At 46.1% G+C, this 27,026-nt stretch overlaps 1 protein-coding gene across 23 annotated transcripts in view; it reads right to left on the reverse strand.

Moving 5' to 3' along the window:
* PARP4 (poly(ADP-ribose) polymerase family member 4) overlaps positions 1-27,026 on the reverse strand; it is a 105,075-nt gene that overhangs the window by 62,691 nt on the left and 15,358 nt on the right. For 20 of the 23 annotated variants that reach the window (XM_057707097.1, XM_057707089.1, XM_057707094.1 and 17 more), the window contains 14 exons: positions 26,296-26,362; positions 25,318-25,393; positions 24,125-24,247; positions 21,922-22,071; positions 21,258-21,395; positions 20,225-20,398; positions 16,843-17,003; positions 11,456-11,593; positions 9,401-9,496; positions 6,304-6,487; positions 5,959-6,115; positions 4,710-4,836; positions 920-1,049; positions 92-178 (listed from right to left, as the gene is read on the reverse strand). In XM_057707097.1, coding sequence (XP_057563080.1) covers positions 92-178; positions 920-1,049; positions 4,710-4,836; positions 5,959-6,115; positions 6,304-6,487; positions 9,401-9,496; positions 11,456-11,593; positions 16,843-17,003; positions 20,225-20,398; positions 21,258-21,395; positions 21,922-22,071; positions 24,125-24,247; positions 25,318-25,393; positions 26,296-26,362 — 1,808 coding nt within the window. Of the gene's footprint in view, positions 1-91; positions 179-919; positions 1,050-4,709; positions 4,837-5,958; positions 6,116-6,303; positions 6,488-9,400; positions 9,497-11,455; positions 11,594-15,510; positions 15,596-16,842; positions 17,004-20,224; positions 20,399-21,257; positions 21,396-21,921; positions 22,072-23,634; positions 23,806-24,124; positions 24,248-25,317; positions 25,394-26,295; positions 26,363-27,026 lie in introns of those variants that run through there. The other 3 variants (XM_057707100.1, XM_057707101.1, XM_057707102.1) reach the window with 3 other exon arrangements.

The following is a 27,026-nucleotide window of genomic DNA, read 5'->3' on the forward strand; positions in this document are numbered from 1 at the left end:
TCCTAGCCTGAGTTTCATATTGCAAATCCATTTCCATCTCTTCCCCCTCCTAGCAAGTACGTGGGACAGATGGACGCAGGTCGAGCCTTACGGGTGCTTCCTGGTCCATCAGGTACGCGCCATGGCCTTGCCTGACTGCTGCCCGGTACTCTTGCTGGGCCGTGTCCTTCTCTTTAATCTGGAAAAGATATTTTTATACCAGTCATAATACGAACAGTGATTTCAGGCTTTAATAAGGAAAACTTCATCAATGTTTATTAAAACCTAGGCAAAAACAGAAAACTAAGCATGTAAGATGAATGGAAACTTACATAAAGTGATCATAAAAATGTACTTACCTAATAAGAATTTGAATCAGAAAAGGCCAATTGAAGAGAATGCTCTTTAAAAGCTGAGACCAAAATATTTCAGCATCAATAGTGAAAAAAAAAAGTTTGTTATGCTGAACAGATAAAAAATTGTTTATCTTAAATTTGACAGAGTGTGAGTTATTACTGCAACTGTGGGCTGATCCTTAGAATAAACACAGAATGGATCAACTGCTATTTCTTTCGGTACAAATTTTTCTTTAAAAGTTACAACGGCCTTCACTTCAGTTTGAATTTTACAGCACAGTTCAAAAATATATAAGGGCTTCACCGATTTTCCAATGTGTTTCTCAAACTTTTGATATTGAAATCACTCTTTGTTGAAGTGCCCAGGCAAAGAATTTACAAGGCCCTGAGCCATGAAGGCTGAACAGGCAGGAACAGAGACTGGTTAGTCGGGGAGGGATGTCTAAGTGGAGACTGACTGTACAAGTGCTCGACTCCTCCAAGAACGTCCTGTTTCATGAGAAGGCTGCTACTCGGCTCTGGGGCTAAGGGGGCTCAGCTAAGGAGCACCTGGGTGAGCAGGAAACTGACCCCCCGGGCCTTACCTCTCCCACCACGTGCTTCCCGTTGATGAAAGCCTCGAAACCACACACGGCCGCCTTGTCGTCCAAGGGAAAAACATATTTTGCCTCAATGGGCACATGACTGTGGTTTGTGTATGTTTGAAACACAATGACCCGAGGAAGGAAAAGCCGTATATTTGAAGGAACCACGTGGAATGACATTTGCAGGAACAACTCTTAATGGAAACTGTCATGCGTGCGAGGCCCCAGAGGTCAGGTCTCCACCTGCGACACTCCCTCTGATGACACACTGGCACCAAAAGGGAAGAAATTTTAGGTAAAGATGATCAAAGATTTTTACTAGGAGTTAGAAACTAATACACTGCACACATTTTTGACATCTTTATCTTCCTCCTTCAAATGAAACCACCATTTTAGTTTAGTTTAGTTATTAAACTGAAAACATTAAACTCACCCTAAGAAGTCCAGCGTAGCCCATGAGCCGGCACGGTCCCTGCTGCCGGGCCTGTGTAGACGCTCAGGTCCACCGACAGGCCAGCTGTCCAATCACAAATGAGTGGAAAATTCCCTGCTAGACCATGAGTTATTTGCAGGGCAAACTTCCACACGAAAAAGCCTCATCGGGTTTGAAATATCAAATGTGTCTAATCCACAGTGCCTCACGGAGGATACACGCCCCTCCCGCAACAGTGTCGGCGCTTGTGTGCACCAGGGCCTCATGTTCATCACACGGAAGAGCCCCCACTGACAGGCAGGCCTCATTTTCTCATCTTACACATGAGGAAACCACGGCACAACCAGCTAAGGAACCTCCCCGAGGTGGCAGAGCGAGAGCAGGAAGCATGTGAACTCCCAGCTGAGCCTTTCAAACCCCCAACGCTTTGCTGTACCGTCCATGTGGTCGCACGACAGCTCAGTGTGAAGAGCCGGGACGCGAGCCTCAGGTGGCCCAGCTCACACCGGTCTTTATCACACTGTTTAGTGTCTCCAGTGTCCATTTCCTCATCCAAGCGACGGGCACAACAGAGTGCTCGCCCCACGGAGTCTGGGGAGAACCAACACAGCGCGTGGAGACCTGAGCCACAGGAAGTGGCCGCCGTGTGGTCACAGCTTCTAAGTGGCCCCGAAGAGATGAGCATCCGTGGAGCAGCTCGGGACCCCACGCCTGGGTCCTCCCAGAGGCTGACGCTGGACGTCCCGAGCTGCCTCGGGCTGCAGGGATGGGTAGCGTGGGCCTGGGGGCAGTGCTCAGATACACCCACGCTGGGGTCAGTGTCTGGGTGGCAGGCTCTTCCGCACGCCCACACCTGCTTTCCCTAGTAGAGTGATCACTACAAGGAGCCCGCTTTCCCTCTGCAGGGGCAGGAGTACGCAACACCGGACCCAGGTGTTCCTAAGAGGGCTTCTCAGTTGCTCAATGCAATCTTTAGAGTTAGGAGACAGTGATGAGGCCGAATCTCAGAGAATGAGCTGGATTTGAGAAAATCGACAACGTTCCAAGCTTTACCACCAGTGACCTGCACGTGCCCCTGGCCACCAGCTACAGCCTCCAGCTGTCCTCTGCTCCCGGCCCTCCCACCTGCCCGAGGATGCACCTCCAGCATCTCCCCCGTGACACTGTGATTGATAAAGAAACATCCAGTCTCCTAAAACCCTTGGAATTTCCCAAGTGGTAAGTACAATGTGATGCCTTTCCATATTCTCAACAACCCTTTCAATGACACCCGAGCTTATGTTACTGAGGTGGCTTTTGGAGACACCTAGGATGGGGGCCGGCTGCCAAGGGGGTTAGAGGGTTGGAACTTTCAGCCCCACCCTTGGAGGGGAGGGGAGGGGACGGGAGGGGGCTGGAGACTGAGCTCAGCCACCAGTGGCCTGTAGTTTAATCAACCCCGTGGATGTCATGAGCCTCCGTAAAACCCTCAAGGAGGGGTTCAGAGAGCCTCCAGGTGGGTAGCCACGTGGGGACGTCGTGGGGAGCGTGGCGCCTGGAGGGGGCTCCTGGCCCTCCCCGCACCTCGCCCTGTGCACCTCTCCTGACTGTCCTGAGTCACGTGCTCTCATACTAAACCGGTGATCTAGGAACTAACACATTTCTCTGAGTTGTGAGCCACTCCAGCGGAGCAAGCTAATCCAAGCAGGGGGCACAGGAGACCCTCACCCACGCCGGTCTGGAGCACACGTGGCCCCTGGGACCCCGGACTGGATATGGGGGGGGGGGAGGGGCAGGAGCAGGCCTGCGGGACCAGGCCCTTCACCCGCGGCCCCACGCGCCTCCCGCACGAGGGGCGAGGACTGCGCCCGCGCTGGGCGGTGTGAGCACACAGGCACACACGCGTGCACAACGTCACACACACGTCACACACAGACACACACATCACATACAGGCGCGCACAAGAAACACCCACCCACACACACCACAGACACACACGCGCACACACACGCGTCGCACACCCTCTGCTGGGTCCTCACACGCAGGCTGTGATGTCTCGAGTCTACGTCTGTTCAGCTTGTTCCATTCCGCCCGGTTCTCTCCCAAGCCTCCCCGCCTCCCCCCCGGAAGGCGGCTGCTGGGGACCAGGGCGCGCATCTGCACCTGGCCCGCGCGCCCACCCGCAGGCAGCCCTCCCCGTTCACCCCCGCAGCTCCCGTGTCCCCGCGTGTCCCGCCGGCCCCCTCGCCTGCGCCCGGCCTCCCTCTCGGGGGCTCCGTGGGCTCCTGGCTGAGCCAGGACCTGACGCTGCCGCCTCCCCACCCGAGTCTGCGCCTCCCGAACTCGAGACTCCGCGGACGCCGCATCCCAGGGCCGCGACAGTCCTCTCGCCGCCCCCACCTCCGTGCCCATCCGTGGGGGCGCTCAGGCGGCATCCTCCGTGCCCCCCCACCCCCCGACGCCAGCCTGACGGGCCTGCCTCCCCGCTCTGGAGACCCGACCGCCTCACCTGCCTGGCAGGCTGGGTGTGCTCCCAGGCCTGGCCCGAGGTCACGGCCCTCCCCAGGGGCAGCCACATCCAGTGACGGGTCCCTGAGGGGTATAGAGCCGGCCCTCCTCAACTCAGAACGTGTCTGGGGCAGCCGCTCCCTCCCAGGCCTGCGTCACACCCAGACTCCAGCCGCCCGGATCCCCTCTCTCCTGCAGCTCATGCTCCCAGGAAGCTTCCCTGTGGAGCGTTCTCAGCGCAGCGGCCTGTGTGGTCCTGTTAGAACACGGGTCTCACACATCCCTCCTTGGCAAACACCTTCCAAAGGCTTCCGGTTCACTCCAAGTGAAGGGCAGCGTGTCCTGTCCCTGATGGGAGCTGCCCTCTGCCTCTCCCTCCACCCCCACAACTGCTCTTTGGTGTCCCCCAACCATGTGGGCCCACTCCTGCCTCAGGGCCTTTGCACACACTCTTCCCTGCGCCTGGAATGGGTGCCCCGGGGGGCATCCACGTGGCTCAGCCCCCCTCTTGCACGTTGCTCCTCAGATGTCACCTCCTCAGGAGGCCCTCCTTGGCCATCCTGTTTATAAGTTCAAGCCCCTCCCTTCTGCTGTGGTTTTCCTCTCCAGCACCTGCCGCCCTCTAAGGTAGGACGTATTTTATTTACTTACTGTGCCTACGGCCTAGTCCTGCTCTGCGAGGGCAAGGCTTGCACGGCACTCCCTGCGGTAAGCCTAGAGGCTAGAACGGTCCTGGGCGCGCAGTGGGTGCTCAATGTGTAAACACACTTAGAAACGCACATGTTTTGTTTAGTTCATGCAACTGTAATCCAGTTCTCATGTGTGGTTTACATCCATTTAGTTTAAGTATCATAAAACCACAAAGAACATACCTGGGCTACAAAGTCTATTATTTTCCCCTTGATGTGAACATCCTCAAGAGGAACTGAATTCCCAGAGGGGTCCTGGAGACCGGCCTTGATGTCACCGAAAGGTCTGCTGTCTGGTAACTGGTGATCTGCATGTTAGAAACGTTAATATTAGCTTTTAAAGTCATCCCTCCACCGTCGTTTTTGTTATCCTGATCTTTATTCCCCTTCCCTTCAAACGCTGTATTTTAGGAAAAGTGGACAAATAGCATTTTATGATGTTCAACAGCCAACTCCGAAAAGTGAACCCACGTGGCCAAGTGGGGGACATTTCCAACAGGGACGCTGCCTTTTCAACCTACTGACTTTGAGGCATTGTCTTGAAAATTCAGAGTTTAAACGTATACAGCAAGTACGGACAGGTCTTAAGAGCATCTAAGTAAGTGTATCTTAAGTATGAAGCTAGATTTCTGTGCGCCCTGGTCAGTCGACTGTGCCAAGAAGCTAGACAACAGGAGGCCCCTCAGACTTTCAATCCCAGGAGCCCACGTCCTCACGCAGCACATGGAGAATGTTCACTGCTCAACCAAGTGGAGCAAAGGTGCACCCGGGCCTAGAGACGTGAATACACTCTCATCAGACATTTCATTTAATGACTCCCAGAGAATAAACAGGAGTCACCTTCTTCTACATGAAGTCGTACGTTTCTTCCTTTTTTTCCCCCAGCTATTTATTGGAGTATAATTGCTTTACACAGTTGTTAATGTGTTTTTAAATGCTATCAATTACACTAGTTTGGGCTTACGATTTTCTGAGCCGTGGTCACCTTCTCACATATTTGTCTTTCTGCTGACACACAAGCGCACGTGGCGACTCTGGAGTCCCTCCACTGATGCAGACGTTGGTCTCGTTCCCACGGGCGAGACGCGAGCCCAGAAAGGTCACGAGATTCCGCCACGACTGCACAGCCTGCTACAGGGCAAGCGTCCCGATTCTAAGGCTGCGTCGTCTGTCTAGTCACCAACCCTCACTACACCTCTGCACTTCAACCCCTGAAACTGGTTCAGTGGTGGCAGCGCTGCCTGCCCTGAGGCAGATGGGTCTCTCTCAAACACCCTGGTTTTTATATTTACAAAATAAAAAAGGAAATAAAGTATTTACATACGAGGTCATAAATATAGTTACCAAACATGAATGTGAACTTCACTGAAAACACAATGTTTGAGTCCTATGAACATCACAGAGAACAGCGTTCAAGAAAACTGTCTTACCTTCAACTGTTGAAAAATTTGAAAACTCAGGTCTATATTCCTCTAATTCCATAGTATCACAAGGATGAAAGTCCTTTATTTCATCTCCAGGTATACAAAATTTAATAATATATTTCATTTTAACCTGACTGGTTTTATATACAACAAATTCATCATCCTAGAGAAAACAAAATTAATAAGAAAGAAAAAAAAACCTTTACTGGCAAACATTTTCATAAAAGCAGAATTTCATGTATGTTAATTTAGAAACTGTAGAATTCAGACAGTAGATACACAATAATTATTTAAACTTAAACATATTTAATAAAAACAGGAGGCTCTCTACCTGTCTCTTGATAGAAATACCTCAAAGTCCGAGGTGACAGCGTCTGTTCCTCGCACGCCGTGGATGCTGTCGCACCCGGGTGGTGCTTCCGTCAAGGAGAAGTCTCTCTCACACACGTCCACGCACCTGCCAAGGGCCACGTCGCAGACGACCAGGAGCCTGGTGCCGTCTGTCTGTCCAGGGCCTGAGTACTTGACGCTTGTACTGCACGTGACAGGAAATAAGCACATACTTACCTTACTTCACAGTTACGTGGCAATAGTATTTTATAGGTATAGAATTTTACAGAATTCAAAAGACTTTGCTGGTAGAATATTCCAAATTTTACTGTTATGGAAATATCTCTGAAGATTCCATTTAGAACTTTATTATTCACTTATTTATTTAGAATTTGTGTCACATCCACATATACTGCTCTTCTGCTGTGCTTGGCAGCACTGACAGACGAAGTGCACTGTCCCCCAGCTCTTTATCAGCTACCAAAATACACAGTGTGAGGAAAGAGAAGGAAAACACCCACCTGATTGGTAAGAAAAAGTAGATTAATTCTCGGCACTAAAGCTCAGAAAGAACGTTAAATGCCAAGTAAGAAAAAACTGGTCAAGGAGCAGAAGGTGCTGCATTCTCATGAAGCCTTCTGGATCCAAGTGGAAAAGCAAAATTTCATGTGACGCCCAAACGAGAGATTCTATTTAACTTTCTTAGGAACCAGCACCCTTCATAAAGCAACTTTTGTGTCAGGAGCCCAGGCTGGGGGCCCTCGGGAGCACTGTGTAGGGGACACCCCTCTAAGACGTGCGCTTCTGCTTGTAATAACAGGTTTCCCGTGGCCCCTGACAGTTCACAAACATGGGGCGATGACTCCCCCACCAGCCTCCCGGCCCCACCTGTCTCTCTCCCCTCCCCTTGGCCCCACCATCAGCAGCTGTCTCTCTGGCTTGTTTGCGGACCAGCCCTCCATCCACTGCAGTTTGGTCTGTTCGTACTTCCTCACTGAAACCCCTGTCCATAGTCACCAAGGACTTCAATTTGGTTAAATTCAATGGACTGCCAATTTACTTTTAAATTAATTAATTAATGAAATTTATTGGCTGCATTGGGTCTTTGTTACTGCACATGGGCTTTCTCTAGTTGATGTGAGTGGGGGCCACTCTTCATTGTGTGTGTGGGCTCCTCATTGTAGTGGCTTCTCTTGTTGTGGAGCATGGCTCTAGGTGCGTGGGCTTCAATAGTTGCGGCACATGGGCTCAATAGTTGTGGCTCACCAGCTCTAGAGCACAGGCTCAATAGTTGTGGTGTGCGGGTTTAGTTGCTCTGCGACATATGGGATCTTCCTGGAGCAGGGCTCGAACACGTGTCCCCTGCATTGGCAGGTGGATTCTTAACCACTGCGCCATCTAGGAAGTCCTGCCAATTTACTTTTTGAAAAATATTTTAACATATAAAAATTTTTACTTTGAAATATATTGAACAGAGGAACAAGCATTTATTCCATAAATGTTAAGTCTTGAGAATAACAAAAACACACACAGCCATCATAGCTGCTGCCCAGTTCAGGAAGCAGAACCCCAGAGATATGTCCGTGCAGCCCTGTTGCCACCACCTCCCCTGCCACCGGAGGTCACCTAATCATTGTCTGGACTTCAGTGAATGTCATCTTTTCTTTCTCTTACAGTACTGACTCACGGGTATGTGTCCCTCAGTAACAATATTACACAGAGTCACACAGCAATTTTTGCTCCGTGGTCTGGTCCTAAAGCTCATCCATTTGACATGTGCAGCTGGAGGGCACTTGTTTAACCTGCACACGGGAAGGACTCCATGTGGACCACACCGGTGTATCACCATCCCCCCATCAAATCCCACCGTGTTCTCAGTCACACTGTACATCTACTGGTCCACGTAAGCTAGCATTTGCTAGGGTGGTGGTTCTCAGCCTAGACTGCGTGTTACAGTCACCCACAGAGCTGTGAAACTACCGGGAACCTGACTTTGCCCCTCGAGATCCCGATCTAGCTGATCTGGGGTGAACCTGGCACCAGCGCTATCGGAAAGCTCCCAGGTGACTCAGTGCGCGGCCAGGAAGGAGAACCTGCCTCCCGCTCACGGGGCGTCTGCCGACCCCTGAGCCACACTACCACCTCTACTCTTCTACTCATCGGGCAACACCTTCCCAAGAGCGCTCATGCGTTTACACTCTGAGCAACAGTGTCTCAGAGTTCACACTGCTCTAGAGACTCGTCAGCACCTGAAGATGTTAAGCTGTTTTCTGTCAATACGATAGGTGTGAAATGACCTCATTTTGGTTTGATTTGCATGTTCTGACCACTAATCTTTTCAATTGTGTCCATACATGTTTCCTCTGTGTATCTTTTGCCCATTTTCTTACTGGGTTCCCCTTTTCTTATTGATTTGTAGGAACTCCTTTAATATCCCAGGTAATCATCCTGTCCTGGGCCTGAATCCATCATTTTCTTAGCTCTGTGACCTTAATGCAAGTTACTTAACCTCCATGAGTGTTTCCTTTTCATAAGATGATGTCCCAATACCACCATGAGGTTATCAGACAATGCACTTGAAGCACTTAGCCTGGTGCTTAGCAAGTTCAATACTCTGTGGCCACAATGAAGACAGACTTAGATGCTGACAAGGATACTGAAGATGAGATCTTACTCCAGGCACAGAGGGTTCATACATGAGCTGTACCCTGTCTGGGAGAGAGGTCATGTGCTGGAGAAGTCACGGCTGCTGGCTGTGGAGAACACAAAGCTCTGTGTGGCCTTTGGCAAGACAGCCCCACTGTGCCTCAGTGTTCTCATCTGTGATGTGGGGTGACAAGAGGCCGACCTCAGGGGTCTGTTGTGAGGATGAAGTGAGTAAATACAGGTAAAAGCTCTTAGGATAATAAAATCACTAAGATGATTTCAAATACAATTTCCCCAAATATCCACCACAAGACAGGCTTCTACAATATACTGAGAACACTGGTTGCTTTCATTATCTGTCCTTGGTGAGAAATCCCTCACCAAGGAAGGACGGGAAAACACATAGCAAGTACTCAGTAACGTCTCCTTGGTGATGGTGCGCGTGACATGACTAAGGAAATAAGGTACTGACCTGAGTGAATCACTGAAATATATTCCACTCCCAAGATTTCCAACGTCTGTTCTTTTCACGCCACGATCTTCAACTACTTTGGGTAAAAGCAACCCACTAGAAAAGAACATTAAAACGATTTACTAAAAAAAGGGAATCTTTTTTATAGCCTCATAATTCTGGCCGAGACAAGTGCTACTTAAGGACTTCTGCCCTGTGAAATAAGCCAGACACAGAAAGACAAATACTGCATGACTTCACTCATATGTGGAACCTATTTAAAAGAGCTGAATTCATAAAACCAGAGAGTAGAATGGTGGTTTCCAGGGGTGGGGGAAATTAAAGGGGGAGATGTTGGTCAAAGATTACAAACTTCTAGTCATAAGACAAGTAAGTCTTGGGGATGTGACACACAGCAAGGTACCTAGAGTTAATATGCCATATTGTATACTGGAAGTTTGCTAAGATAATAGATCTTGTCTTCTCACCACAAGAAAAAAAAGGTAAGCCTGTGAGGTGATGGATGTTTAATTAACTTGATTGTGGAAATATCATTTCATAATGCGTATATATATTAAATCATCACATTGTACAACTGTAAAAAATCACATTGTACAACCTAAGCATATACAATTTTTATTTGTCAATCATAACTCAATAAGGCTGGAAAAAATACACCAACTCAAAGACAATAAATAAATAATTAGCATGAAGTGAAAAGAAAAATGTATTTCAAAGCAGCCCCACAAAAGGAATTCCAGGTGCCACTGAAACGGACCAAGCCAAGGCTGCTTTCTCGTCACTGTCTGGACTAGCCGGGCTGGGCCGTTTTGCACTGGGGAGGGCCCCCCTCGGGCTGAGCCCATACAGGGCTCAGCAGAACAGCCGTTAAGCCAAGGCTGACTGTTTCTTCCGCAGGTTCCGGGGACTTCTGGCTTTCTCAGAACTCTCTGCAATCAAAGCTAAACCGCGTTTATCTCTGAGAAGGTGGGGGAAGGGAGACATCTGCCTTTTATTACATCTACAGTTTGGAGTTTGTATTATGAAATAGAATTAATTTTGTAAAATGGTTTTGGGGATGTAGTCCTACTTAAAATAATCTTTTTATTCAAAGATTAACTTTACAGTTTTATTTTAAATTTTTAAATCTTTGCTCCACGTGGAGTTTAAGTGTGAGGAATGGGGCAAGGACCCAGCTCTATATTTTTTTCCAGTTACCCATTTATCTCGATATACGACACTGAAGAAAATATATTTCTTCCACAGAGATGAAAGCTACCTGTATCATACACTAAGCGCCCTACATTCTTGCATTTGTTCGTGGATTTTTATTCTGTTGACTCGTCTATTTATGCACCTCACTGCTTTACTCAGTAAAGCTTCATGTTTTTAACGTCTGGTTACTCCTCCCTCATTATCCTTCTTTTTCAGAATTATCCTGGTCAAGTCAAATTAAAAAAAAATACGTGCTGTAGAATCAGCTTTTCGTTTCTTGAAAAACCCCTCATTGGTACTTTTATTGTGACAGCACTAAAGGTACAGGTTAATTCAAGGAAGACCTGTGTCCTTCTGATTAGTGCGTCTCGGGTCCTTCGACAGCAGTTAAAGTTTTTCCAGATGGATCTTTTATGTTTCTTTTTAAGCTTCTGTTTAGGTATTTGACTAAGGATCCAGATTTAATCATGTTTTCCCCTGCTCCTTGTGACTTCAGTTTCAGCCACAATATTAAATGCTATTCAAAGCAAACAGAAAATTAGAGCTATGTTTTGAAGCTATGTTTCTGGACTATCCATAGATTAGATACACATAGAAGAGTCAGGAAATAGAGGATCCCCCTATTCACATGATACTGTCTTCAAGAAGCAATTCATATCCACGCGATACACTTTAAAATATATATAATAATCAATATATAACTTAAATTACACACAATTATAATTTAAAGTGTGCAATTTTCTCTGGAATTCAATAAGCTAGCTGATTTTAATGGAATAGATCTATGTACTACAGAAAAAAAAAGTAAAACACTTCACATTTGTGAGGCTAAAAATTTGGAAAATAAAGGCATGCTCTTACCGGGACAGGATTCCTACAAAGCTCTGCACAGGGGACCCATGCAGCAAGGACTTCACGTTGCCAAGGTGGCTCAGGAACTCTGTGGTTTCACTCACTCTGCCAATTCTGAATATCTGCAAGATGTCCACTGGACTCTTACTGTAAGAATTAGGAGAAAACCTTGAGATTACATAATTGAAAGAAAAATAAAAAATTGTTATTAGCAGCAGAAAACCCACAATGACCCAAATGTCCATTATTAGAGAAGTGATTCAGTGAGTCACAATGCAACATTTCTTGGAAATACTATGCAGCCATTAAAAAATCACACTCTTAAAAGCAGATAAGGATATAAAGCAAAACTTATAGTAAAATATGTGTTAAAAGTAGGTTATAAAACATTATGCAAAATGTGATTCCATATGTCATAAAATGAATTGAATAAGTTCCTTCATTCAACATTCACACACTCATTCAACAAACACAGTCTGTGCCGAGTATTCTACCAGCACTGGAAATAAAGTAACATGGTCTCAGCCTTGTGGAGCTTACATTCTGATAAGAGAGTCAAATGTCAAGAAGGTAACAAACACCTGATCTTCCACACTACTCGCTACTGGGCAAGCCAGCCAGCTCAGAGACAGGGTGGCCAAGAAAGGCCTCTCTTTGGAGATAACATTTATTGGACGTGGCATAATACATCTGCTAAGATTTAAGTGGTTGTTTTGGGGAAGTTAAAAGGACGGGCAGATGGAAAGAACTTCAGGAAGGCTGCTGCCGCAGTGGCGTGGTCTCACCAAAGGCGGCAGCAGAGGCCGTGGCATGGAGCCAGGAGTGAGAACTGGAGCTGGAGCTGGAGCTGACAGCACGAGGGTGCAGGGCGGAGGGAGAGAGAATGGACGACGGCTCTGGGGGTGAAGAAGGCGGGAAGTGTGGGAACAGACTGGGAGCGGCTGCTGGGGGACTGGGCTGTGGGGCGTGGACGGTTACCAGAGCCCGCTGAGCACATCGGCAAAGGTTTCACTGATCCCAAATTCTATTTCAGAGATCTGGCTTACCAGCACACCTCTGGGTGCAGAGAAGCATCAGTAGTTCAGCTGGGGAAATGCTCTACCCCAAAATGCTAACGGCGGTTATACTATCTCTGGGTCATCACTGGGTGGTGTGATTTTTGGTGCTCTTTAATTTTCTTATGTTTTCACATATTTTCTAAACTTTTAGAAAAGAACATGAATTTTATAACTAGAAAAAAATTAATATCAAAAAGTCATTGTTAGTGAAATCAAATGGAGGAAATCTCATTTGTCACAGCAGGAGACTCTCTCCCAAGGGAGAGGCCCACTTTTGATATATGAATTCTTTAATACTTGGGCGTGAGATCTCCAGGGCTTTCTGGGGTTACGTTAGATGGTTGCTGCTCCCTCCCCAGGGCCTGAAGACGCAGCTGTTCCTTCCCTTTTAATCCCTGGAGAAAGCTGGTGACTCCCCGCCTGACTCTGCCTGCACTGCTACTAGCCTCCTCAGACACCTAGGGTAGGGTCAGAGTCAAACCAGCCAAAACGATCCTGAGAAAGAACGGAGCTGGAGGAATCAGGCTTCCTGACTTCACACTATTACTACAAAGCTACAGTAAGCAAGACAATACGGTACTGGTACAAAAACAGACATAAATCAACAGAACGACACAGAGCCCAGAAATAAACCCCCACACTTTGGTCAATTAATCTACGATAAAGGAGGCAAGAATATACTATGGAGAAAAGACAGTCTCTTCCGTAAGTGGCGCTGGGAAAGCTATGAGTAAAACAGTGAGATTAGAACACTCCCTGACACCACAAACAAAAATAAACTCAAAACGGATTAAAGACTTAAATGTAAGACTGGACACTATAAAACTCCTAGAGGAAAACATAGGCAGAATGCTCTTTGACATAAATCACAGCAAAAATTTTTTTAGATCTGTCTCCTAGAGTAATGGAAATAAAACCTAAAGTGAACAAATGGGACCTAGTTAACTTAAAAGCTTTTGCACAGCAAAGGAAACCAAAATCAAAGCAAAAAGACAATCCGCGGACTAGGAGAAAATATTTGCAAATGATGCGATCGACAAGGTATTAATTTCCAAAATATACAAAGAGCTCATGCAGCTCAACATCAAGAAAACAAACAACCCAATTAACAAATGGGCAGAAGACCTAGACAGACATTCCTCCAAAGAAGACATGCAGATGGCCAACAGGCACATGAAAAGATGCTCAACATCACTAATCATCAGGGAAATGCAAACCAAAACCACAAGGAGGTATCACCTCACACGAGTCAGAATGGCCATCATTAAAAAGTCTACAAATAATAAATGCTGGAGAGGGTATGAGAAGGGAGCCCTCCTACATTGTTGGTGGGAATGTAAATTGCTGCAGCCACTATGGCGGTTCCTTAAAAAACTAACAATAGAGCTACCATATGATCCAGCAATCCCACTCCTGGTCATATATCTGGAGAAAACTCTAATTCGAAAAGACACACGCACCCCAATGTTCATTGCAGCACTATTTACAACAGTCAAGACATGGCAGCAATCTAAATGTCCATCCACAGATGAATGGATAAAGAAGATGTGGCACATATATACAATGGAATATTACTCAGCCATAAAAAGGAATGAAATTGGGACATTTGTAGAGACATGGATAGCCCTAGAGTCTGTCATACAGAGTGAGTGAGTCAGAAAGAGAAAAACTAATATCGTATATTAACACATATATGTGGAATCTAGAAAAACGGTACAGATGAACTGGTTTGCAAAGCAGAAACAGAGACACAGATGTAGAGAATAGAAGTATGGACACCAAGGGTGGAAAGTGGGGGGGTGGTGAGGAATGAATTGGGAGATTGGGATTGACGTATATACACTAATATGTATAAAATAGAAGGCTAATAAAAAAAATCAAATTGTACACTTTAAATATAAGCAATCTATTGTATGTCAATTATATCTCAATAAAACGCTTTCTAAAAGAAAAAAAGATGTGGTATACAATGGAATATTACTCAGCCATAAAAAATGAAATAATGCCATTTGTAGCAACATGGACGGACCTAGAGATTATTATGCTAAGAGAAGTAAGTCAGACTGAGAAAGACAAGTACCCTATGATATCACTTATATAGGGAATCTTCAAAAATGATACAAATGAACTTATTTACAAACAGACATTTACTCACAGACATAAAAAACAAACTTATGGTTACCAAAGGGAAAAGGGGTAGGGAGGGAAAAATTAAGGATTTCGGATTAACAGATACACTACTATGTATAAAACAGATAAACAACAAGGACATACTGTATAGCACAGGGAACTATTTCCAATGTCTTGTAATAACCTATAATGGAAAAGAACCTGAAAAAGATTCTATAACTGAATCACATTGCTGCATACCTGAAACTAACACAGCATAGTAAATCAATAATACTTCAATAAAGTCAAATCAAAAGAAATAGAAATAATTACGTTATATACAGAAACAAAATCTGGAAGAAATCTGCAGGAATGGACTTTTTAAAAATTGAGGTGAAATTTGCGTAACATAAAATTCACTGCTTTGAAGTACACAGTTCAGTGGTATTTGGTGCATTCAAAATATTGTGCAACCACCACCTTGACCCAGTTCCAAAACACTTCACCACCCGAAGGACGCCCACACACTGCAGCGGTCAGGTCCATTCCTCCCTCCCCACAGCAGGCCATCCGCTTCCGGTCTCCATGCAGCTGCCTTATCTATTCTAGGTATTTCATAGAAATGGCATCATGCGATATGTGGCCTTTTGTGTCTGACTTCTTTCACTCAGCAGGAGGTTTTCCAGGTCCACCCGTGCTGTAGCATGTATCAGTACTTCCCGTCTTTCCGTGGGCGAACACCCTCCCATTACACGGATGTACCATATCTTGTTAACCCATTCACCCACTGGTGGATGTTTGGGTCGTTTCCACCATCTGGCTTTTGTGAGTGGTGCTGCCATGAACATTCAGGCACGAGTACCTGAGCACCTGTTTTCAGCTCTTTTGGGTACATACCTAGGAGTGGAGCTGCCGGGCATACGGTCGTTCTGTGTTTAGCTTGTTGAGGAGCTGCCAAACCGCGGTACACCATTTCACATTTCTACAAGCAACGTATCAGGGTTCCAATTTCTCCACATACTCATCAACACATAATTTTCCATTAAAAAAAGCCATTTCAGTGGGTGTGAATTCATATTGGGAATGGAATTTGAGGACGACTGACCAAGGAAGGCAGAGCATAATTTCAGAAAGGTCTGACTTGGTCCGTAAGGGAGCTGTGGCTGGATATGGCTCTGGCAGGTGCCGGAAAACCAGCTCTCAAAACAACAGCAGGGATGACCCTGGCGGTCCAGTGGTTAACAATCCACCTTCCAAAGCAGGGGACACAGGTCTGATCCCTGGTTGGGAACTAAGGCCCCACACGTCGTGGGGCAACGAAGCCCGCACGCCACAGCTAAGACCTGACACAGCCAAATTAAAAACAAAACAAAACAAAAAACACAGCAAAACCCACACGTGACCCTGATCTGCGGCATTTGCTGATCCTCCCACCATAGCTGATATCAAATTACTAACGGTTTAACAGTCAGTTCTCAAAATTCCTAAACATTTAACAACTGGCTCCTGCAGGAAGTTCACTGCCAGCGCTTAGGAGTGTAGGGGTTGATGAAGGGAAGCTGGCCCCAGGGTGAGGAAGACTGGGCAGAGGGCTGCGACAGTGGCCCCAATGAGCAGACCAGTGGAAGCCAGTTTCTGAACCTAGAAGCTGTCCAGACTCAGCCCAGTGATTCCATAAGGTCCTGGCCCAGCAAGGGCCTGTCTGAGCAGCTGTGCCACCTGCTTTTGCTGTACTGCTGCCGCTGCCTGGGCTGACGTGCAGAAGGCACCTCAGCACAAGAAAGAGGGGCGCAGATGGCCCGTGAGGAGACTGACAAGACCCCCGCTTAGCAGCACCATGTCTCCTGGTGTGTCTTCCAGGGTTTCACCTGTTTTCCTGCCATGGCGTGGCCAGTTTAGAAGCGGCCACATACGTGTTCTGCTTTTTAAAATCTTGAGTGGATTTTCCTGTGCAATACCTGTCAGAACTCAAACACTGTATTTGAGAACAAAATCCAATACTCTCTCATCTAAATTTTTAAAATTTAATTCTGAGCAAGGTTAGGTAAACTTGAAATGGACTGGGAGAGAGGGGAGCGTTTAAGCACAAAACACAGCTCCAAGCCCGATAACAGCACAGGAGTGAGTATTGGTCGCCACACCCTAATGACCTTGACAATGAGGGTTAAACACTGAGGCGTAAGCAGCGTCACACAAGCGCAGACCCTCACCTACTTCCTTTCCGCTTACCTGTGATTATTCTGCAACACCTCTTCTCTAACTCTGAGAAACTCTTCAGTGTTCGGTTCAACGTGCTCAATTTTGCATCTCAAAGCTCGATATTTGGCAAGAGATGGTGTGTTGGGTTTGGACAAATTAGTTTCACAGACATTAAGCATGTCTCTGATTAGCTGTAGATAGAAATGATTCATACATGTTAGAATTACCACTTATCAAAATATTTATATCACATTGTACTTTCTCAAAATGACAGGATAAATAAGCTTTTCTCCCCCAAAGCTTTTCATCAGTCACTGCCTGGGCTATGAGTGGTGTATTAAAGTTGACACAGTTGCCTCAGAGACAGCACAGTGCACAGTAACAGTGCATGTCAGGGTAGACACAATTGTTCATCAAGCGTTTCCAGGTACACTATTCCTTTAATCCGCACACGCCATTCGCCTTATTAGATCACATTATCCTCACCGTGAAAATGAGGAAAGCAAGGCTGTGAGAAGCCCCCACAACAAGAAGAGGTAGTGAGCAAACAGGAACTCAGGTCACCAGACTTCAAGTCCAGCCTCCTTAACAAGAATCCACTAAGCACTGCCTGTGTGCATTGTGTTAGGTTTGAAGGATACAAAGATGACTAGGACGCGCGTCTTCCCTGGGAGGGAAACCAAGTATCCCTTCCGCAGGTCACAGAGCTCGGACGAGGGAACAGGGCCCCCATTTAATATGGGGATGTATTGCTTTCAGCATTTTTGAGGCTAAAGAGATGCAGAGGAGGGCCTCAGCTGTTCTGCAGCCACTAGTGTGCGGAGGGCCTTTCAACTATAATTCAAATCCAGCAGCCGTAAAACAAAAGATTGGTGCAGTTTCCACATAAAAGTAAAAAATTCTATATGGTAAACCAGAACAAGCCAACCACCACCACTACCAACAACAAACACCATAAGCAAAGAAAAAACCCAAATAAACTGCAGAAAATATTTGTATTTCATATCACAGACTAAGCTCCTTAACTTACAGAGTTCCTAAAAGTCGCGAATAAAAATACCAAGACCCAAGAGAAAAAGAGGCAAAGCACATGAATAAACAGTTCACAGAAGAAGAAACAAACATCCCTAAAACATCGGGAAAGGTGCTCAGACTCACTACACTGAAAGGCTGGCTCTCATCGTACTCGGTGAAGTCTACAGGTTTGGCAAAGACACTGTTGGTGAGAGGATAGGAAGTAGAAACCCTCAGCACAGAACAACGCTCAGGGAGGCAGACAAAATCTACCCCAACTACAGACACACTTATTCTTTCAGCCTGTACTTCCACTTCTGGGTCGCATCTCACAGATACCCTGTGCAAGTATGAAACACCAAATGTACAGAGTATCTACTCCCTGCGCCACTGTTCACAGTAGCAAAATCCAGAAACAACCACCACGTCTGGCAGGAGGGGATGTCCACCAAGGCACATCCCACGGGGGACCAGAATGAGGGTGATCTCTATGTTCACGGTATGTTAGGTGAGGAAAATGGGTGCAGAACAGCAAAGAGAGTACACGACTTTTTACGTAAGAGGGGGAGGACTATATTTGTTCATACTCATGTTTGCATAAAGAAATGGTGCAAAGACAAACAAGAAACTAACAAAAATGGTTACATACTGGGGTGGAGGAGTTGGAAGAGGGTGCGGGGACAGGGAGGAACAGAGGTTGCTCTGAGGATACCTTTTAAATATAATTTTGACTTTTGAATCATGAAGATGTATTACCTATTAAAAATATAAAATCTAAGTTAAAAGCATTTGGATGGGCCTCTCAGTAGCTAAACCAGCCACTGAGGTTATGCTGAATATTCGGAAGATCACGGGATTCTACACTTGGAAGGTCCTTCCTCATCCCATTCGCTGGTTCCTCTCCTTTGTTGGGTCTTCACTTATTTTGGATCACAGACTCTGGGAATCTGTGGGAAACTATAATTTCCCCCAAACATGCAGAATTTAACACCTGCAAACTCCTCTGAAGACTAGAGGTCACGGCTCTGTTATTCTGTCTCACACCCTTCATGCTCAGATGCGGTAGCCCACAGCCAGAGAGGGTGCTGGCCTGACCCCAGGCGAGGTGGGCACCATGTCTGCCTTCCTGCATCCTCTCTGAACTGAGCAGCTCCTTCCCCCACAGCTGGAGGGAGACAGCCCACCTCCAAGCAGTATCAGTAATTCTATCCTCCTCAGCCGTGACTGGCTTAGGAGTGCACACGTGACTCACTTCTGGCCAAAGAGATAGAGTCTTACAGTAGCCAGGACGTGGCAGAAACCTACACGTCTATCGGCAGAGGAATGGATAAAGAAGATGTGGTGTATATATGTGTGTGTGTACATATATGTGTGGTACATACACATGCACACAATGGAATACTACTCAGCCATTAAAAAGCACGGAATAATGCCATTTGCAGCAACATGGATGGACCTAGAGGTTATCATACTGAGTGAAGCAAGTCAGACAGAGAAAGACTTATATGATACTACATATATGTGGAGTCTAAAAAATAATAAAAATGAACTTATTTCCAAAACAGAAACAGACTCACAAACAGAAAACAAACTTATAGTTACCAAAGAAGAGGGGGGGAGGGATAAATTAGGAGTTTGGGATTAACAGATACACACCACTATATATAAAAGAAAAAAAACAAGGATTTACTGTACAGACGGGGAAGTATATTCAATATCTTATAATAACCTATAACGGAAAAGAATCTGAAAAAGTGTATGTATGTGTATATAAAACCGAGTCCCTTTGCTGTACACCTGAAACTAACACAATATTGTAAATGAACTAAACTTTAATTAAAAATAATTATATAAAAAAAATAAAAGAAGTAAGAGCCTGCCGGGGGCTCCCTCCTAGAGACCCCAGGTGGGATGCTGTAAGCTGGTGGGGAGCTGGCAGCGGGGGGCGGGGGGGGGGCTGTCCCTGCAGGAAGCACGAGGTGGGAGGCGCCAGGCCCTGATGATCACGCCGCCTCTAAGTGGGTGAACCCACGGCCACCCCACAGCTGGACTCCTCGTCCTGCAGGGTGATGAGTCTCCTCCTTGTTCGGTCAGGAGCAGCTCTCTGCCTCTTTCTGTAAAGAACCCTAAGTCATCTCCGGATCTGGAAAATCATTTTGCAGCACAACAGTTCTAAACACTTGCCTCTGCACACTCTTCCAGCACAGGCTCGTTTGCGAGCATGGTTCAGATAACTTCTGCCAGGACCCAAATCATTCCAAAACGGCTCAACGGTCTGTTATCGAGCAAACTCTAGAGGCAGCTTCCGTGATCCAGTGTTAAACTCAGTCATCAGATGTGAGAAGACCCCTCCCTCCCCCAACACACTGTAAACTGAGTTCCGTGTGCAGAGGCTCACCTGGCAGAGGTCCTCCTCCTTCGCCAGCAGTCTCAGGCTGATCTTCTCGGCCCGGGCGGCTCTGTGCGGTATTAGCCTGCAGAACTCACTCATCATCGCCTGCACTTGTTCCTCTGTCTCTCCATTTCTCAGCGCTTCCTTTACTAGGAGGAGAATTCCCTCTGCCTTGCTCACCTTGAAACAGAAGATGACATGATTATTAAAACTTAATCTTGATAATCTAGAAAAAGTGAAGTAACATGCATAAAAATACCTAAAATGGTTGTTAGATACAACACAACTGTTCGTTCTCTACCGAACACTGTCCTGAAACAAAGGTGATGTTGAAGATGCATCTCATTTCCGAAACTGGGCTCGGCTTAACTAGAGGAAAGAACCAAAGGGTCCTGAATATCAGCGTGTCTGTACCTACATCTGCATCCACAGAGAGGAAGACACGCTTTTCACACAAGAAGTTCAAAAAGGTGTCGATCAGAGTAGGGATAAAACCCACCGGAACACGTCTCTAATTACACAAGTGCTTTTGGACTTGACCCCAGGAAACCTTTTTCTCCAGGAAATGAATCTCTTTAACTCCACAGAGGGTGCCTGTATTATTTCAACGTGATGGTGCAGCTGCACGAGCTATACCCCTGGGAATACCTTCCTCACCCGCTCCTTCAATGGCACACAATTAAGAAGAGCTTTCTGGGGGCTGCAGGCGCGCCTGCCTTTCCCTGGGACGGTCGAAGGCACAAGGGGTCACTCTGAAGCAGGCTGGGGTCTGAGCCTCTCCCTGAGGACCAGGGCTGCCACAAAACTGCTGGCCTAGGAGCATCCGCCCAGCTCCTGAGGCCACCACCCCACAGCCAGGGATCCCAGTTCCCTTGGAAGCGCGTCTCCCCGCAGTGCCCTTGGTGTCCCTTTCTCCAGGGTGAGGAGGAGGAACAGTCAGAAGCCGCTGCACCTGCGCTCAGATGAGGTGGAAGCCTTTCAGGAGCACCCGGGGAGTGGGTCTGCCCCTCAGGGTCAGCTTCAAGGACCCGGGACTTACGTCATTGAGGCTCATCCCGTGCACAGGCCTGAGCAGCGTGTGCTCCAGGCGGCCAAGAGCTTCCGCCCACAGCATCTCCACCAGACTGCTCACCTCTGGGCTCAGAGCGCCTGAGTTTATCACCTCCTCCAAAAGCAACTGCAGCCACAGAATAACAAAGAAACACCAACACAAAGGGTTCACAAGTGGGTTTACTTAAAACTGAGATGAGCTGAGGTGTGAGAAGAACCAGTGACGATGGCCCAGGAGAGTGACTGTTAACCCGGGGGCCTCCCAGCCCGTTTCCCCCTCCCCCATCCTCTTCTCTCCTCCTCTTCCTCTTCTTTTCTGCCCCCATGTTATTTTCCCTCCTGCCTTTTTCTTCACCGGGTAAGCTTTAGGCAGGCCGGTGGCATCAGAGGCTACGTGGCATTAAGGGTTGAGGACCCTCACTCCCGGCCTGAGTTACAACGAAACCTCTTGAAAGCGGGGAGGCTGGTGGCTGAAATAAGCCCTAAGTTTGCGGTCCGTACCCACGTGGCTGCCAGGCCTCTCTGAGGGCCCACCTTCCCTGTTCTCAAGTCCCATTCTCACCTCCTGCCAGCTTTTCATTTGCTACGAAGAAAAATTTCTATTAAATATATTTAATCAATAACACAAAATAACACATAGAAATCAATCTCACTGCTTGCAGTTTCTCAGATGCTAACTGGGTTGCTTCTGGTGTAAAATGTTCTCTTAGGAGAAACCCTTGTTTCTTCAGCTCTTCCACGTGCTTTTCATAGTATTCACTGGCGTCTGCAGAGGTCTTCTTTAAGCAGAACTGCCTCCTGGTCTGTGAATCGCAGCAAAGTGTTAGGACATGTGGATACGGTAACCTGTGAGCACATCAATCTTTCATGAACACCTGCTACCTACCAAGGGGAACAGGAACACAAATGAGGCGTTAGTCCCCTGCTGTAAAGGAGTTTAGAAACTAGTTTTTTCAAAGAATTACTTACATCTGCAATTCTTCACAAAGCAGCCTAAAGCCTGAAAGTAGGGGGGGAAGCCTGAGAGGCACAACAGGTGGAAGAGACACACTGGCCTCACCGAAGAGTCTCTCGGACGCACACTCAGCTCACTCTTACTTTACACACTGTTCTCGTTCGCTCTGAAGTCTGGCTTTCTAGCCTTCTGAGAAAAGCCAGGCGGGGGGAAGGAAAGAAAAACACCTCAGAAATGAGGCGTTGTTAGAAACAGGACACGGTCTAAAGGAAAGGATCCCCTTGGCACGGAGTAAGGTGGGGACGCTGGCAGGTCACCCAGAGGGAGGTAAAGGCAGGCGGGGGTGGGGGGGTCCCTGCATAGGCAAACGCCTCCGCCACTCTGACCGTCCTGATGCAGTGTCTGTCTTCCCCAAATCATGCCCCTGCCCCAACCTTGGAGAACACGGAGGACTTGCCCAGCGGGGGCCACGGAGTCCTTGCAGGCTATGCCCGCGGCAGACCCCACAGCACTGATACCCTCCCGCACTGGCTGCAGGGCACACACCACGTCCAGGCCACTCCATTCAAGAAGGTAAAGTTTAACATAACTTCGGAAGATTTCACCAAAATGGTTTAACAAAGGAGAAGGGCCAGCTCCAAAACCCTCTGGTGCAGGACGGCTCTGCCCTTCTGGTTGGGGAAGAGACTCACCAAGGGGCACGAGGCAGGCTGAGGGTGGGAGGCCAGGAAGGGACAGCTTCCTTTTCAGTGAAGAAAAAACCCTAACACATCCTATCGTGGTTGTCAACTTGATTTTTACTCACTTTTTACCCACACAACTAAATTCTCCACAAAATACGGTATACATTTTTGGGTAAAAGGTTAATAAAAGCCTCTCCCCTTCTTGGACACATCTGACCTTGGGTTAACTTTTTATATGTTTCCATGGAATCTGGATAAGAGGAGGATGCCAGCTGTAACATTTAGCAAAATCACTTGGGTGACAGAGGCCTCTCCTTAATAACCTGCACCTGGGCTGGAGGCCAGTGAGTGGACACAGACAGCAGGCGGCGAGCCCAAGCCCTGGGCCCAGGGCCCCGCATGACTGCCCTGCCCTGCCAGGTGTCTGGAGCCCAGGCCAGCATCACAGGAGGTCTGGGCCCCTGGGGAGCTGCAAAGCTCCTTCCTTGAACCAGAGCTGACACATCGAGTGGGGAGTGGGATGAAGCAAGGAGTACCCAGAGCCTGAGAGAATCGCTACGTGCAGGCCGCCCAGGAGCCCCGTGCCCTCCCTGCAAGTCTTAGTGTCTTGGACAGAAGACACTAGGACAGGGGCTGCAAATTTTACTGGAATCTTAGGTGTTGGCTCTGGGTTTGTTTTGTTCCATAATTGTTTTAGGTTGGAACCATGCCCTTGACCTGCCACTGACCTATCGAAGGCTGTGGCCTCTGTGCAGCCCTCCTTGCTGTCCGAGCCCAGGGCACTTCACATACATTTCGGCATCAGCTGAGTTGCAGGGGGTGTGGTCATAACGTGATGTTCCTTCCGAGAGGCAGGGCATGAAGTCTTTTCATCTTTGGTCCTGGCCTCTCGTCGACTGCTTAATACACAGTAGGTGCTTAATGAAGCGTGTGACGGGATCGCTTGCAGAGGTGCGAACATTAGGGACGTTTCTTTAGGTGACCAGGATAGGAGCAAGAGCCCGCACCCCAGGGATGTTCTCCTTTGCTGAGAGTTCGTGCTGCTCCCACCCTGCTATCCTCACCTCCACATCCCAAAGAGCACATCTCCACTTTTCAAAACTGTTTACCAGCTAAAAAGAAAAAAGTTAATAGACTGGCTGTTCACCTGACCAGTTTTAATGAAATTAGCTATGAACAAGGTGGATAAACACACAGGAGTCAACGTGAAGACCGTACCTCGATGCCGTCAGCCAGGAGGAAGTGTGTGGATATCAGGAAGCCGTGGTCCCTGTGGCCCCCGGGGTCCCGGGGGCACCGCAGCTCCACCACGGCTGTCTCCTTACCTCCCTCCATCCCAATCTGGAAAACAGGTTGTTCTTTCATAAGCTGCGTTCAAACCACACACGTCATTTAAAAATGATTATAAAACTGATACATGTTCATTTTCAGATATAATTTAGAAAATATAGCAAGTAAATAGAAAAAATAAAAATCATCTAAAGTCCTACTATAGATACATAATCACTATTAATATTTGTCATATTTCCTTTGAGTATTTTTGCTATAGATATACCTGTATATGTTTAAACTGTACCACTTTTCACATTTTCTTAATCACAGAGGAAATGTTATTTTCAAGTTAAATTTTATTAAAATATCTCAAAGATACAAATGGAGTGTCTTTTTTTTTTTAATAAATTTATTTATTTATTGGCTGCGTTGGGTCTTCGTTGCTGCACACGGGCTTTCTCTAGTTGCTGAGAGCGGGGCCTACTCTTCATTGTGGTGCGCAGGCTCCTCATTGTAGTGGCTTCTCTTGTTGTGGAGCACAGGCCCTAGGCACGTGGGCTTCAGTAGTTGCGGCACATGGGTTCAGTAGTTGTGGCTCACGGGCTCTAGAGCACAGGCTTAATAGTTGTGGCGCACGGGCTTAGTTGCTCTGTGGCATGTGGGATCCTTCCAGGACAGGGCTTGAACCCGTGTCCCCTGCATCGGCAGGCGGATTCTTAACCACTGTGCCACCTAGGAAGTCCTGGAGCGTCATTTTGAATGCTGGTATTTTTTGCATTTGTATGATACTGGAGGAGAAGTTTGTTTTTCTTTTTAATGAAAAATAATGGAAATTTAACATAGTGTAAATACTTGGTGTCAAAGCTACTCTTTTAAAATACAAGAAACTGTTAATAACTTTATTTTTTAATGTCATATTAAGATTTTTATTATAAGCATGCATTTCTTTTATAATAAAAACACTAAAAAACATTAAATTTTAAACGTAAAAATTTTCTTGACTATTAAAATCAACTCATATATTAAGGAATATTTATTCAGGATATGCATAATTTTTCAAAACGAGAAAATTGTCAAACAGGAAATAATCAGAAAACTTCAAACAGTTTTGTTTCCCCCAATAGAAATCAGACTCTTACTTTTTCCAACGTGTTATATTTTGCAACTTCGAAATCTTGAGGAAAATGAGGAATTTCAACATTCTCTGTATAAAACCTGAAAGTTATAAAATAAAATTTTAACATTAAAATGAACTTTTAGACTAAATAAATTTTCAAATAATTTTTCTTATAGATCTCCTACTTCTATACAAAATACACAATAAGTCCCTAATGCTTCCTTAGATATTCTAAAAATGGATAAAAGGTCCTGTGGAATGAACTGGCCTCCTCCCTCACATAATTCTAGAGCCTGATCCTATACTGAGTCTGCAGTGGACAGCGGGGGGGATGTGAAGTAGAAGCAGAAGCCCCTCACGGGGCGGGAGACCTGCATGCACTCTGGGCTATCGTCCCTAGAAGCCAGTCACTCCAGACAGGCTCACAGCTCTCTGGACTATAGCCAACTCCCCTTAAAAAAAACTAATTAATTAAAGGTGTCAGACTTCTCATAATCTGTACTTTTAATTTTGATATTTGTTCTCTCTTTTAACATGAAGATTAACAAACAAAGTAAGATCAAATGTGACGTCTAATTGATGTTGCAGTCTGGGGTACGTACGCTTTAAGAAGCCATGCAGAACTTAGACTCGTATACTCCATTTGGGGAAGCCTGTGTTATTTCCATGTTTTTAAAATATCAGGTAGAGAGTAATGAAGTGTCTTTGCTCTGAAGGCTGTTCAGGAAGGTAACAGAATGAGCAGACTGCCCAAATCTCATCCCCAGTGGTTTTTCTTTTTTAAAATCAATCTAACAATTACATCTAATCTCATATAATACTGACAAGATAAAAACAATTATCACTAGAGTAGTTGGAGTAAGTCTTAGATAAATAAAAACTTAATAAAGGGTTAAATAAGCAAAAATGCTGAAGTACTAATGGCGTTTTAATACTGTGCTTGAGGTTTACAAAACATTTTGCAAACTATGTCACGTCTTAAGGATCAGAAGTAGATTACTTAGTGAGTTCAACAGCGTCTTCCTTCTCCGTGGAATTGTCCAGGGGTGGATCATCCGTTTTCACTTCTAGAATTAAAACAAACAAAACACGTTTACCACTCAAAGATGTGTTAAAATTAGTTAACAATAAATGTTGCAATTATTAAGATTCTTGAATATGGTCATATCTGCCATGCCATTCCGTTTTTTCTGGTGTCCTTGAATTAGCTTTAGTTATTAGTAATCTAAGGACAATGCAAGCGGGGAAAGAGGACAGTAGATTAAAAGATACTGAAAACAAATCATCATTCTATTTACGAGGCATGTGAGGAGAACTGATCGATAGTACACAATTTCAAATGGCATTTTTCTATTTCAGAGACTACGGCAAGCACAGCCATGAAACGTGTCACTGTTGATCAGAATGAGCTCTGAGGGCCATTGTGTCACCACGATGGAACTGGGGAGGCTCTAGTTTAAGGGAATCAAGGTTTCTACATGAGGCCAGATGATTTTTGCATCACATTTTTCTTATACAGGAACTGTAACACTATCTACAGCATTATGACATAGGAATAACTTCTAATGCAAGAATTTCTTTCCAGTTCTATCAAGATTTCAAAGGTCATCAATTTATTTACAGCAATTCTGAATCTGACTGTATTACTGGATGTTGAAAAATAATTTTCAATATAAAAGGAGTTTAATATCCTGCCTATTATTTTTTAGCTACCAATGTCTGAGACAGTAA

This window comes from Hippopotamus amphibius, chromosome 14, assembly GCF_030028045.1.
Source record: "Hippopotamus amphibius kiboko isolate mHipAmp2 chromosome 14, mHipAmp2.hap2, whole genome shotgun sequence".
NCBI lineage: Eukaryota > Metazoa > Chordata > Mammalia > Artiodactyla > Hippopotamidae > Hippopotamus > Hippopotamus amphibius.